At 43.6% G+C, this 14,950-nt stretch overlaps 1 protein-coding gene across 3 annotated transcripts in view; it reads right to left on the minus strand.

The window, feature by feature from the left end:
- Positions 1–14,950, minus strand: part of LOC116853874 (neurogenic locus Notch protein) — a 374,683-nt gene that overhangs the window by 5,696 nt on the left and 354,037 nt on the right. For 2 of the 3 annotated variants that reach the window (XM_032835168.1, XM_032835186.1), the window contains 3 exons: positions 3,019–3,562; positions 1,674–2,204; positions 124–356 (listed from right to left, as the gene is read on the minus strand). In XM_032835168.1, coding sequence (XP_032691059.1) covers positions 124–356; positions 1,674–2,204; positions 3,019–3,562 — 1,308 coding nt within the window. The remainder of the gene's footprint in view (positions 1–123; positions 357–1,673; positions 2,205–3,018; positions 3,563–14,950) is intronic. The other variant, XM_032835177.1, reaches the window with a different exon arrangement.

The following is a 14,950-nucleotide window of genomic DNA, read 5'->3' on the forward strand; positions in this document are numbered from 1 at the left end:
AGAGAGAGAGAGAGAGAGAGAGAGAGAGAGAGAGAGAGAGAGAGAGAGAAAGAGAAAGAGGATGCATATGTAGCAAAAAAGAAGAATGAAAAAAGAAGACAATGAAATGCAGGCGGTACTCACATGATGCACAGTCATCGGTATTGATGATGCAATCACGGCCCTCGTAGCCCTTCGCGCACACGCAGTGGTAAGAGCCGTTGGTGTTCCGGCAAGTGGCACCGTTTCTGCACGGCGACGTCATCACGCACTCGTCTACGTCCTCGTCGCACAGCCTGCCCGTGTAACCGACCGTGCACGTGCACGCGAAGTCGAGGAAGTTTGACGACGGCGAGCACTTCGCTCCGTGGAGGCATCTGAAATGACATGTTGATGTTGTGAAGTCGTTCTACTATTCAGATCATCTATACGGGCAGCACACTTTGTCATCGTGCGCGAAAAATTTAATGGAGCTTCTCGAGAGAAGCCCTCGCGAAAGTGATTGATTGAACACGCGACGCTGTTAGACGCTGTTAGACGAAGTCACTGTGAGCCGCGAGCAAGTTGGGGGTAAAATGATGATTTTACAGGCGATTAGTGTCTTGAGATTTTGTGAAACAGATCGCCCAAGTACCAACTTTGCAGCTTCCAAAATCTACCGTATCAGATTTTGATTCTTTGAGTCGGAGTAACATTGTAGCCAGAATTCGGCAAGATTGTCGAACATTTCGTCTATGACTGACGATATTAGGTGGAATAAAAACAAATCAATATACTAAATCTAACATTTTTAAGTTTACATTTAAGACGATTGCTAACAAAGTACGATGTGGTCTAAATGTGTAGATGAAGCTCCTTGGCGATATCGGTCGTTCACAGCGAACTTGAGTGCACATACTCAATGCGCCTACTCAAAAAAGATATACAGATACACAGATACAAAATACAATATTCAAAAGATTAAGGCTCCTGGGGAGTCGTATCATCCATCTCTTTTTAATGACGTCAGAAGCGAGAAAACGCATGCTAAAAATTCCTGCAAAATACGTCGAGATAAACAGATATATCCACAAAACGACATTTGCGATCGATTAAGTACACCTCTAAAATACTCCGTACACTTTCCTTTTGTTCTAACAATCAACAGATAATTATAAAATAAATGTGACGTGCAATCGTCTTTTCTAACCTAATTTCCTCATTATCTTGTCATATTAATTTTCCGATTATCTATTGATTTTTAGAACAAAAGGAAAGTGTACGGAGTATTTTAGAGGTGTACTTAATCGATCGCAAATGTCGTTTTGTGGATATATCTGTTTATCTCGACGTATTTTGCAGGAATTTTCTTTAGCATGCGTTTTCTCGCTTCTGACGTCATTAAAAAGAGTTGGATGATGCGACTCCCCAGGAGCCTTAACCCTTACAATCCGAAAAATCACTATAGTAGCGAGAGTGTCATATCTTCTACCAATTTATCTTTTGGCGTATTCAAAAAAATTCTAGTCCAAAGGTTGTCCAAAAATCACTCAAAAGACCTCCTAGACTGTAAAGGTCAACCTAAATTTCTTCAGAGTATAGTCTGAGCACTTTGGTCGCCGAGACCAAAAGCTGAACAACGTAATTATACACTCTTCTCTACGCGAAGAAGATTCTTCTCTCCCGAATGAGCGAAATGCGGAAGGAGACCGTACTTGTTCGGCGAGCAGGGGTCCAACTTCTCCTCGCAGTTCCTGCCAGTATGGGGTAGCTCGCAGACGCACTTGTAGTCGTTGACAAGGTCGATGCACGAGCCGCCATTCTGGCAGGGGTTGTTCGCGCAGTCGTCGATGTTGGTCTCGCAATTGGTGCCGGCGTAGCCGGGTAGGCACTTGCAGCTGTAGCCGTTCAGGTGGTCGTTGCACGTGCCGCCGTGTTGGCAGGGGTTCGAGCCGCACTCGTCGATGTCAGCCTCGCATCGCTTGCCGCCGTATCCCGGCAGGCAATGGCAGATGAACTGGTTCACGCCATCCTCGCAAGTGCCGCCGTGCATGCAGGGATTGCTCGCGCACTCGTCCACGTCGCTCAGACACCTGGCGTCGTAGTAGCCGCGCGGGCATTCGCACCTATAGCCGTTTATCACGTCGATGCAGCGGCCGCCGTTCGCGCACGGATTGCTGGCACACTCGTTAATGTCGGTCTCGCAGTGCTGGCCGGTGAAGCCGGGCTCGCACGCGCAGGAGTACCTGGAAGACGAGACATCATATCCACTGAGAACGGAAGGGTGCGTTTGGTGGGATGTTAGCGCACGAGTCATGGATTTTGCCAGATTGTGTGTCCGCACTTCCGTACTGCCTTTTCGCATGTCTCCGTGTTTTTCGTCGCGCCCCCCGAGTAACCCCGACGTGCTGTTGTGATGAATCCATCAACGAGAGATCGCCTCGCGGTAGAATCGCGAAAAAATCGATATCTCGGCGATCATTTCGACGGGACACGTCGGAGCTGTGTGAATCTACTATCGTTCATGTTCACGCTATTAACATTCATGTCGATCGCGTAGGCTGTACAGTCCTTCCTAATGATAATTTTGCCGAATTCTGAGTAGGTCGAGGTAATTATCTTTTGTACATATCGCTCTGATCGCCTCTTCAGGAATCGCGTATCTCAGCAGAACAACTCTCTCTTTAACCCATTAACAGTTAGTACACTTGTGGACTATCCTTCCTTCCTATTGAGTGAATTCATTTGATTAATATACGATTATAATTTTAAGTCTTGACGCACGCATTTAATTTTCAGTTATGCCTATGTCTCCAGTCAAAATAGCTCTAATGCCAATATTGAAATGTGTCTAGGAAACAAATAAACCTTTAATTAAAAATGTTTGGAAAATAATGATGGTCTTTAATGGATTAAGAGGGACACCGGAATGATCTTGTAATGACCAAAAGATCCCATGTTGCCCCAATTATCTGCTATTCAATTCCGGAAGAGTAGCAGAGGTCCGGCGATCACCATCTCGACCATCAACTTCACGCACGCCAAGTTCCTCAAGCTTACCCGTTAATACCGTCGATGCACCTAGCCCCGTTTCGGCAGGGGTTGCTATAGCACTCGTTCACGTTGACCTCGCAGTTGATGCCGGACGTGCCGGGTCGGCAGATACATTGGTAACCATTGACGCGGTCCTCGCACAAAGCCCCGAACTGGCAAGGGTTGCTCGTGCACTCGTCGATCTGCATTTGACAGAGCGGGCCGGTAAAGCCGGCGTAGCAGCTGCAGGTGAAGTTGTTCTCGCCGTCGATGCAGATGCCGTTGTGGCACGGATTCGATTGGCAGTCGTTGATGTTGGTCTCGCAGGAGGCGCCGGTGAAGCCGGGCGGGCAGTCGCACGTGTACCTCGCGATGCCATCTTGGCAGAAGCCGCCGTTCTTGCACGGCGACGAGGCGCAGTCGTCGATGTTGATCTGGCAGTGGGTGCCGGCGAAGCCGTCCGCGCAGGTACACTTGAAGGAGTTGATGAGATCGGTGCAGGCGCCGCCGTTCAGGCACGGCTTCGCTGCGCATTCGTCTATGTCGATCTCGCATTGCGTGCCAGTGAAGCCTGAAAGAAGAAGCAGAATACGATGTCATTGCACGTAGGAGGAACAAGTCCTGTAAGATTGTTATGTTGTAACACTATAATATTAAATATCAATATTATAATATTATCAGATGCGATATACAAGGAAGAGAGAGTTGTCGAAATCATACCGGTCTCCTGAGCCTCGTACTTCATCAATTTCGATCAGCGATTTCGGCAACTCTCTGTCCTAATAGAAGATGAATAAACGAGCAATGAAAGATAAACATACTGAGATACGGAAGTGTCAGTATTCAAGAATTTGAATACTGACTTTACGACTTTGATAAGTAATGGTACAATTAGATGATTCGTATAATTTGTGCAATTTCTGTAACACTCCATAAATAATATGTAAAAATTTCTCGCAAGATCGACTGTCAGAGCTGAAACGTGCGCTTTTATAAGGGGACCGATCGCGGGCACGTCAGGTAAGTGCCAGGTATAGAGTCGTCACTGCCACAACTGACGTAATTAACGTTAATCAGACAGCTATCGATGGACGAAGGGTATATGAAGATGCCGAAGAGTATACGATCGACGTTGGACGGAGGAAATATCGCTAATTGCACGTTTGATCGATCGACCGGGCGCTGCTTTTTTCCGCGGTTTTCTTGCCGCGCCAACGACTCCGGAATGTTCCCTCGACGGGCAATAACCGCATCAATTATCGGGAGTAATTAGGGATATGGCAGATGGCGATTGTTTCGAGGAAGCCGCCGCGCCAGTCCAAAGGCGATCGCCTCCCGCGTATAACCGTCCGCGAAGAGGACCCATCTCGATCGAGGGGACGACGACTAAATATCGATTACGATGCGCATCAGGTATGAGGAGAATCCCGAAAAGATCGCTTTCCGAGAAGCTGAATTACCGAAGATTGAAGTCGCCAAAGCGACCCTCGCCGAGGCTGATATTAACGTCAACGTCATTTTCCCGAAGAAATATGGAATAACGACGACATCGTTAAATATAATAATCAGTTGATCGAATTATCTCAAAGATTAATATAATTTTTTTTTCAAATAATTATTGATAATTTCGATTTCCAGGGACATTTTCCTAGTAATCATAAATTTACGGTTTTTTGATCATTAGTTTGATGATTCAATAGGTTGGTCTCATCACTTTTAATGATTTTAGAATTTAAATCGACATTATTAAAAAAAAAGTGAGATAATCTAGTGCTTGATTATTTTTAGACTAATTTTTACTGTCCCACACGAAAAAAAGATTTGGTTGAATTAACCAAATATTTAGTCGAATATGAACGATCCAGAAATTTCGATTGAAGTAACTCAAATTCTGTTTAAGTTAATAAGATTTTTAGTAGACTAACCAAACATGTCTAATTATTTAACCAGACATGTCTGGTTAGTCTACCAAAAATTTTATTAAACAGAATTTAGGTTACTTCAATCGGAATTTCTGGATCGTTCATATTCGACCAGATATTTGGTTAATTCAACCAAATCTTTTTTTCCGTGAGTAATTTCTAACAGCCAAATTAATTGGAGAGTTTCTTAAATTCCTTATTAATTTTATAAATTATCAATTGAATCGGTAGGGGAAAAGAAAGGATATGGGATGATGAAATCGATGAGATTAAAGGGAAAGTGTTAAAAAGAATGTGGAGGGAAAGGGAGAGTAAGATCAAAGAAAAAGAAAGAGAAAGAGAAAAAGAAAAAGAAAAAGGATAAAGAGAAAAGAGGTAAAGGAAAGAATAAAGAGAGAGGAGAATTTAATGTGATGTAGATATAGGTAAAGTATGGAAGAATGGAAAAGGATGGAAGAATGGAGGATGTGTGGAATGTGTGATTTAGTTATTTTTATGTAAACCAAGTCCCCTTCTTGGCTATCTATTTAATGTATATAGCTGAATGGTAATAAAATATATATAAATTATCAATTGAATCAATATTTATTAGTTTTAATGATCTCCCGTGTATTGTGGTCTCATCATTGGAAGGCATTGCGCATTATCCCGATTGACCCCGCATTTATCGTGAAAACCGTTTAGCATCTCGTTTACCATGAAAATCGCGATGTCGCAACGCGCTGCTTCCGCGGGCTATTCCTGGCGACTCCTGCACCAGGTGGTCTTAATGACTGCGGCACTCCCTCCCCCTCTTGCCAACATCGCGCTCATAATACACGCTCATTCATACACAAATTCAACCGGGCGAATGCGCGCACGGTGTCGCCGTTGCGTCGCGTTGTAATGCAAGGAGTCGCAAAGGGAGAGAAGAAGACAAGGGGATGGGAAAGGAAGAAGAAGCGGCAGTGGCAATAGTAGCAGCAGCAGCAGCAGAAGGGGCCGGATGCACGCACGCGACGCGTTCTCGCCGCAGGTGGTCTAATTATGTTGTATTGGAGGATAATCCTGACGAAGCGAGGCAGCCGCCGTTCGGAAATTATTTTCGCTGCACGCGTCCCCCGGTATGCTTCTCTCTCTAGCCGTCGCTAGCTGAAGCCCACGGTGAGCCGGGGGCTCGCTCGTTTAAATCAACGTAACGAAGCCGTGTATCACGTGTGCCACGTCGTTCGTCAGAAAGAGCAGCGAACCGCGTCGAGCAAATACGCAAAGTAATCTCTTACGTTACGCCGTGCATCCATAATGCGGAGTATCGGCTTATGAAGCATCGTCGAGGTCTGACAGAGAGAAGCGATCGATAAATTTGAACGGCAAAAAATATCCGTGCATTGTATCCGCGGTCTGGCGATGTCTAAACTGGGAGAACAGCGAAAGGGGATTCTCTCATTTCCGTTCGCAAGACTTTTCGATCCATCCTCGTAAGTTACATTCAGAGGCCGGTACTTTTATTCATAGAAGAGAATTCAGAATGAAGACCAATGTCATATGATATCAAAGTGGCAGAAGGTGTCGAGGTATTTTAAAGCAGTGAAAATGGAACTGTCACCGTAATAATTTACACATTCTTGGGTTTGTTTCGCGACGTTTCTCGCGCGTAAGCTCGAAATGCGAAAAGCGAGGAGCGCGAGTTTTCAAGCGCCGAACAGATCGATGAGCGATTTACGGGCCCGATAGCGAAGGATGATCGTGCGGAGAAAGGGAGAAAGAGGGAGAAAATGAGAGAACCATGTCACGAGGGATCCCGTCGTCACGTCGCCTCCAAGAGGAACATTCCCCCGGTCCTCGTCAACCGGATGACGCGCGGATTTTTATCATATTTACATTCAGCCGAGATTTCTTTTTTCTCTGCTCGGCGCGCAGACAATGATGCAGCTAATTCACTTGTGAATGCACGTACGAGAATGCGGCGGAGGATCTTCCTTGGCTGCTTCCTCTCGAATCCCAAAGCCTCCCCTCGACGCGTGAATCACGCGCGCGGTGCGCGACGATTTATCGTCGTGTCGAACGTCATCGCGACCTTTTCTTGCGTTATACGTCCCGAGGAAATTATACAGACGTGACATAATTGATCTCGCAAGCGGAAGAGTAAATTTCGCGAGTCAAGTGGCGCGGTGCGAAGAACCGTCTCGGAGATAAAAAGAGCACTCGATTGTTTTCGTTCCAAGAGATGTCCAGCGAATTCGCGCGGATGATTTCTCGCAACAAACATCTCCTCGCACACCGATTCGCTCTTTTCCTCTTTAATTGCGCTCACGTCGGAGCAATCGTAACATTTACCCGTCAGCGACGGGCAAAGTTGTCAATACAAATGAACGGATGCGCGAAGCCGCTGCAATTAAACTCAAATCGAGCCGCTCGATTCGCTCGGACGCGGGGCGCTATTATTATCAGCTTCTTCTAGAACACCGTGAAGACATTAATTTGCTCTCTCGGCGTCCGACCGGACTTCTGTCGAGTGATGCCGAACGGAGCGAGCAGATATTCCTCTCTCGCGCAGCGTCTCCTCCTTTTTTTTAGCTCCTTCTGCATGCATCCCGTTTGCCACGCGCGTCTAGCTCGGTTCGGGAGCTCTGGTATTATCCTTCGGCGAGCGGACGTATCCTGCGATAGACGCCGTCGTCCACGCCTCCCGTCTAATGCCCGTAATGCTCACTTGTCAATCCTTTCCGCGGACCAAATGGATAGTTGCCGATTCATAAATATCGCGTTGCGCCATCGATCCGCCGCCTGTCCGGGCGAAACCGGTCGGGTCCGTCGTTTTGTTGCGCGCGATCGAAATACTATTTATTAAAGCCCGCGTCTAAAACAACCGCGGGATACTCATGTCGTCTGCGCCCGAAGGTCTTTTTACGTTGTCAGATAAAAATAGAATGCTGCATTTCGTATACATTGCTTTCTTTATGCACGGCATCTCGCAGGCGAACAACGCCGGTGCCACACTGAAAGAAAAGACTGGTAACTATAACAAACTGCATTTAGTTACAGAAATTCATTGAATCCTTAGTAACTAATACTAAATATGATAATAATTACCAAATATTTAATAGATCGGGAGTATGACGTAATTGCATTCACAGTAACATCAATTAAATAATTTAGTAATAGTTACTTAATATTAAATATTTAATATGAAATATATTACAGTTATGAACAGATATTTGATAATTGTTATGAAATCGTTATATCCCATATAATAAAAAATTCAGTAAGTACGAGTTCTATTTTGTTACCAGTATAAGTATGTTTTGTTGCAGCACAACGAAAAATTCATTCATTCATTTGCAGCTATTACATCGTTCCAATATCTATTATAACATAGATAATTGGTTGAACCTATCAAAAATTTTGTAACTATTACAAAATCGCTTATTTTGCTCAACTATTCAATAAGTTTTATTTACCAAATATATTCTGGAAGCAAATAAATTTTACTTCTATCAAATAAATAATTTATTTTACAGAACTAAATTAATTAATAAGTATTGCCATAGCTTTGGCCCGCTATATTTATGTCTACCATTTAGTAATAGTAACCAAATTTTGATAATATTTACTAAATTCTTCTCTCAGTGCAGAAACAAAGTTCTTCTTCATTTTCTTTTTAATAGGACTAGCCAAAGGCCACTTGTAGCGCATCCAAGAAAATATAATCTCACCTTGTTCGACTTCATTTACGCGCGTATGAGAGTTCTATATGTTGCCGTCAGACAGTCTCTATACACTGAGAGAAAAATGTATGATATTTGGAACTATAATGGCATAGTAAAAAGATTATAGTTAGGAATATCTTTTTTATAGTAAATGTCACCATAATGTTTGTAATATTTACAATATAAGCATAGTATAACTGACTCATGTAAAACTTTTACCAAAAATTATAATTATTTGAAATAAAAAACATAGTAAGGTAGCAAATATTAAATGGTAAGAGAAATTAACTATTTTATATAGTCAATACAATTGGAATATTTGGAAAATATGGGTACATATAACTATATTCTCAAAGCGTGCCTTACTATACACATAGAGTAATAAAATGGTGACTATAAATATGTGTTCATTCTGCTATATCTTCATTTTTGAATGAACTATAAATATATGTTTGAGGCCAAAACGAACTATAAAATATAGTGAGATTATAGTTATTCCAACTATTTTTTTCTCTCAGTGTACATTGAGAAAAAAAATACTTGAAAATTCACCCGTGAGATATATACAGGGTGTCTCACACTCTCCTCCGGGCATTTTGTGGGGACGTAGAATAGGTTGATGTGAATATAAAAGTCCGATACCGTTTTGCGATGAATGATCACGCGCAATATAATAGATGAGCTGCAATGGCACCGTCTGCCGTTGTATACTTATACATTAAGTCAAACTGAACCAAAAAGTCCTCTACTATTTTGCAAATGACTACAGATTTTTAGATATTAATAAGAGAAAATTTGTGCATTGTGATACACAATCATGTAACAATTTTCTTTAATATCTAAAAATCTATGTGGTTATTTGCAAAATGGTAGAGGACTTTTTTGTTCAATTTGATTTGATAGTGTCACTGCAGCTCATCTATCATATCGCGCGTGATCATTCAATGATCTTCTTTAATTAATTTCTCGGTTATTATTGAGAATATCGCAAAACGGTATGGGACTTTTGTATTCAGCTCAATCCGCTCTACGTCCTCACGAGAGATTGTGAAGGTGATACGGGACACCCTGTATAAGGTTTATTCCCTAAAAATAAACTTTATTTCACAGAAATAAGCTTTATATCCCGCAAACCAAATTTTCGAATACTTTTTTCGTCTCAGAGTATATAAGAAGATTCTGCTGATGATGAGACAAGAACGTTTTGAATGCAAATGAGAAATCGACCGTTAACGGAGCTAGATAATTTTGGCTCAATTGCGTCGATATATATTTCTATAGGGGGAGGGGCGGGGGGGTGGCACACATTCCGGAGAACGCGCGCTCGACGAAGGTAACAGCGCTGCTCGCGAATCACGGTCGAATCACACGGGGAATCGAATCACCCGCGAATCGACCTCGCAACAACAATGCAGCGGAGCTGATTCATTTGATTTCTGAATCAGTTGGCGGGATTTGCGTAGGAGAAGCGGATCACGTGTGCCGGCACGATGATGAAGATGATGAGTCTCCGAGGGCATCGAGGGGGCTCGTTCGCTTACTCGTTCGTGCAGGCCCGACTGCACAGCCCGTTCCATTTGCTGCAATTTCGATAGCAGCTGATCCGAGATCCCGGATCGATCGATTCCGGGTTGCGTGCCGGCTAGCGGTATCGGGATTGTGGAGCAATGCAAATTTTCCCCGTCCGTCGGGTCGCTGAGAATTCGCCACACGGGTCTCACCTCTCTCGAGAGGAGTCGACACGTTCTCCTCTCCTTCTCCCTCTCTCTCTTCTCTCTCGAACGCGACACGCGAGGCGACCAAACGCGTGTTCCGACTCTTATTATAATGAACGGAGCGGCGAAGTTGAATCGGCCATTCAGACGGTCGCTATTTAAAGGCCAAAGTATTTTTGTCGCGAGCGCGAATCGCGCCGCGCGAGATCGCCGATCGGCCGCATGCTCGATCGATCGACAAGATCGATCGGGGTACCTAAAGCGCGAGTAGATGAAGGAATAATACAACGTGATTACGCCGAGGAACGGTACCGGCGAAGACAAGGAAGTTCGCAACGCATCGTATCGTATCGTATCGTCATTCCGATCCTGCGCCGAAGCAGAACCCGGACTGTAATAAAGAGAAGCGGCCGTCGTCCGTTTCGTTTGATCTCCGTGCGCGGGATATGACGACGAGGTTCAAATAAGTCTCTATGTACGCACTCTGTCTCTCCCCCTCTCTCTCTTACACACACACACACACACACACACACACACACACACACACACACACACACACACACACACACACACACACACACACACACACACACACACACGCATAGACACACACGAGTTGGTCACATTGTCTATCAGGGCGCGAGAGGGAGATTATGATCAATCTGATCGATCTGTAATGAGCAATTTACGTTTAAGCCGCGTCTCTCGAGCGCCGATGTGACCTCCTTCGCTTTTGATTTCGTTTTGATTCTCGACGGGGCATAAATCGACAACGACAAAGCAAAAGTGTGTAAAGCATAATGAAGTTAATAAAAGTTAACAAAGCCGACAAAAGAAATATAAACAGAAATAAAGTTAACTCTCCGTGCGCGTATGCGATGTTTGTGAGACTCAAATCTTTCGCGAGACCCAAATATCCGGTCGCTTTTCGTAACACTGAGAGAAAAAAATAGTTGGAATAACTATAATCTCACTATATTTTATAGTTCGTTTTGGCCTCAAACATATATTTATAGTTCAGCTACACACAACAATATAGCAGAATGAACACACATTTATAGTTACCATCTTATTATTCTATATGTATAGTAAAGTACGCTTTGAGAATATAGTTACATGTGCCCATATTTTCCAAATATTCCAATTGTATTGACTATATAAAATAGTTAATTTCTCTTACCATTTAATATTTGCTACCTTACTATGTTTTTTATTTCAAATAATTATAATTTTTGGTAAAAGTTTTACATGAGTCAGTTATACTATGCTTATATTGTAAATATTACAAACATTATGGTGACATTTACTATAAAAAAGATATTCCTAACTATAATCTTTTTACTATGCCATTATAGTTCCAAATATCATACATTTTTCTCTCAGTGAAAGGGACTGTGAAAGTTTCAAAACAGCGCATGTCTGTTTGTAGATTGCAACTATCTCGTAAGGTTGACTTTTTTATATCTACTAGAACATTATAGGCGCGCGCTACGTGCGCGTTATTTAGCATCTTTATAACTACAATGACCTTTTAAATTACTTTATTCTTACCCTTATTTTTTCCTAAATAATATACTTCTCTCTTTGTTTGCCCTTTCTTTTTCCACTTTCTCCTCTACCCTTCTATTCTCTATTCTTATTATTTATATCTTTTCTGTATTCTTTTCTTCATGAACTAACTAACACGATGACAGTTATTTGCCTGATAATTTGACAGGCGCAAACGACACGAAGCAAGCCGCAGCCCACATGAAGTGAGCTAAGCGAGAGAACCAATCAGCATCGCGGAAAAGCGGCAACAATTAAATCTCTTATATGCTTTTTTAGAATGATAAAAAAAATGAACCCAGAAATATTGATTTTACAAAGTTATTATATAACGAAGTTATTATTTAACGAAGTTATTATATAAGTTGAAAATTGCCCGGGTCTGACAGATCGTACTGCATACTCCAAAAAATATGATTGTACAGTACGTGAAAGGATCGATACGAGAATTAAAACCTGCGCGATCAATGTGGCTTGAGTTGGCGCAGAAAACGCACGGGAAAACGCGAAACTCGCGACGACGCTCGCGTTTTCGTTCTCACGCTTCTGCCGCCGCGGCCATCGAAATCGCAAATCATTTCGAATCTCTCAAGAGCTTCGAATCTTTTGCTTTTCGAGCCGAGGTGTTAAGCACAGCAATCGCCGGCAGCCGCTAATGAACAGTTAATCCATCGTTTCCACGCGAGACAGACAGAGAAGCGCCACACGCGGATACAAGACGCGGGGATGGAAAGGAAGGGAGAGAAACCGATCCGCCGCCTGTGTAACAGCCGCTCTAACTGAGTGCCGTCGGTGTTGTGCACTCCCACGTTTGGCCAGGCGTGTTCGGATAATTGTAATCTATTGCCTCGCCGCAGTGTTCTCGTACGAGCCTACGCGCATTGATAAACTATGCGAAACCCAACCGCGGTTCAGAGCTCGCTCCTCGATGCAACTCCCTTCCCTTCCATTGCCGCGCTCTCCTCTCCTTCTTCGCTTCTCTTTCCTCTCACTAGACCGTTCTCTCTCTCTCTCTTTCTATCTCTCTCTACGTGTTCCTCTTCCTCGTCTTTAACACGCACACAATCAAGCGCATTAATGCTGTCCAGTGCGCTCGTACTCCAGAGAAGATATCGCGGGGAGATTCGCTTCGTTCTTTCGCAAAATAAAGCGATCGAAGTGCGCTCTATCAAGCACACCAGGGACAAGATATGTCTCTTGACTCGGAGAAATTTGACGGAGAAAGGACCCCGCACAAAACCTATGGAAAATGGTTTTCGGTCAAATTGACTGAAATTTCACTATGTTATAGTTTTCGCTATAAAAAGATAAAAAGTTATCATTGCACCAAGTCCCAAAAGTCAATATTTCCCAAGATATAAAGGGTCAAAGTAGTGAAATATGGACTTTTGGGACTTGGTGCAATGATAACTTTTTATCTTTTTATAGCGAAAACTATAACATAGTGAAATTTCAGCCAATTTGACCGAAAACCATTTTCCATAGATTTTGTGCGTGTCCTTTGAGCGCAAACGCGTCGGGGCGCACCGTGCCGAAACTTTCTCATAAGTCTTTGCGCGTGGCTTTCGTCGAGTTTGGTATTGCAGAGCCAACTTGCCCTTCTGGAAATCTGATTTCTCGAGCCTCATAATAAGTACTCGCGAATAAAATTGTATTACGTTTCTTCGTACTCTTTGTACGCGCACACACACGCACGCACGCATCGCTGGTATGCACCGCGCCTCCGCCCAACATTATTCTCCTTCTTATTGTTTGATCGCAAACCCGGCGTATGTGTGTGTATGTATGTGTATGACGGCGTCACTTTCTCGATAATCTTTTCTCCCTCACCTGCGAAACTCGCGTATTATTACCGCGGATGACCCGAAGGGACGTATCCCTCTTGCGCGTTCCTCGCGCTCTGGAGGAGCGCGCGCGCGAGAGGATGTAAATTCAAACTCATTCTCCACGCTGCCAGGATTCGTGAGAGGATGCGCGGCGGTTTACCCCCGTAAACGGTCCCTTCATCCACTCCTGGCCCGCGGCGGAAACCAGCGCGCCCGTGTAATCTCGCAGGTACCGAAGGGAACTCCGTACCCTCGGATGTTCATCTACGGGGAACACGTTCCACCACACCTGAAGTACCTAACGCTCGTCGCGTGACGCAATCTGTGTGCGTGTCTATCGTACGTTGATTTCCCCGAATCGCGTCCATTGTATTCGACGTTTAGCAAAAATGAGATTCCCGAAAGAGAAAGAGCTCAAAAATGATAATTGAACGATGAGTAATGGTTGATGGTTTTCGCGAGCTGTATAGATTTCGATGAACACGTCAAAATATATTCAGAAATAATGAAGCAATTGTTTTCACTTGAAAATTAGAAAAAATTAGAAAAATTGTAAAGACGCGATATTGATTTTTTTTTGTGTTTATCGCTGGTTTTACATGCGAGTCGTTCAAAGAAGATGAGAGAAAGAGCGAGAGAGATTGTTACGGGAAACGTTTCTGAGCTTTAATGAAACTGACAACGAGTTACGAACGGCATCGTGATGCGGTCGCGGGCCTCTTTGAGCATCCTACGTGATCATCGCTAAAGCAGATTCGAGGCTGATCGAATCTTGTAAGGATCGCAACACGCCGAGTGAAAAGAGGAGAAAGGAGGGCTCGTTTACACGATCGGCCGCGATCGATCGTAGGAAAACTCTGGTTTGTATCGCTTTGGTTTAGTGGTAAATGGACCCCGCCGGCCGGACAAGATCATTTATCGGCGATTTCGTTCCATGCCCACGATCTGTCTATGATGGACGATGTATCTGCGCCGTGAAAGCCACCGCTGTTCTTCTTTAACACAGCGCATCACAATGATCTTACTCGGACACAAAAGAAAGAGAAAACACGAAACGCGCTTTATTACCATTAAAGCTTTGCTGTCTTATTGAACAATCGATTCTGCAAAAATCGTCACTCGTCTCTCGATCGAATATCTTTTAACTTAATTTCAATACATTTCGTCTTCTTCTCACAGTGACACGTTTTATTTGTATTTTCTTGAAATTTTCTTTTCTACGTCCCGTCTCATACACACTTTCTCCCTTCAGAGAGAAA

The sequence above is a fragment of the Odontomachus brunneus genome, unplaced genomic scaffold (genome assembly GCF_010583005.1).
Source record: "Odontomachus brunneus isolate Ranch 3 - 2012 unplaced genomic scaffold, Obru_v1 Obru_scaffold_001, whole genome shotgun sequence".
NCBI classification, from domain to species: Eukaryota; Metazoa; Arthropoda; class Insecta; order Hymenoptera; family Formicidae; genus Odontomachus; species Odontomachus brunneus.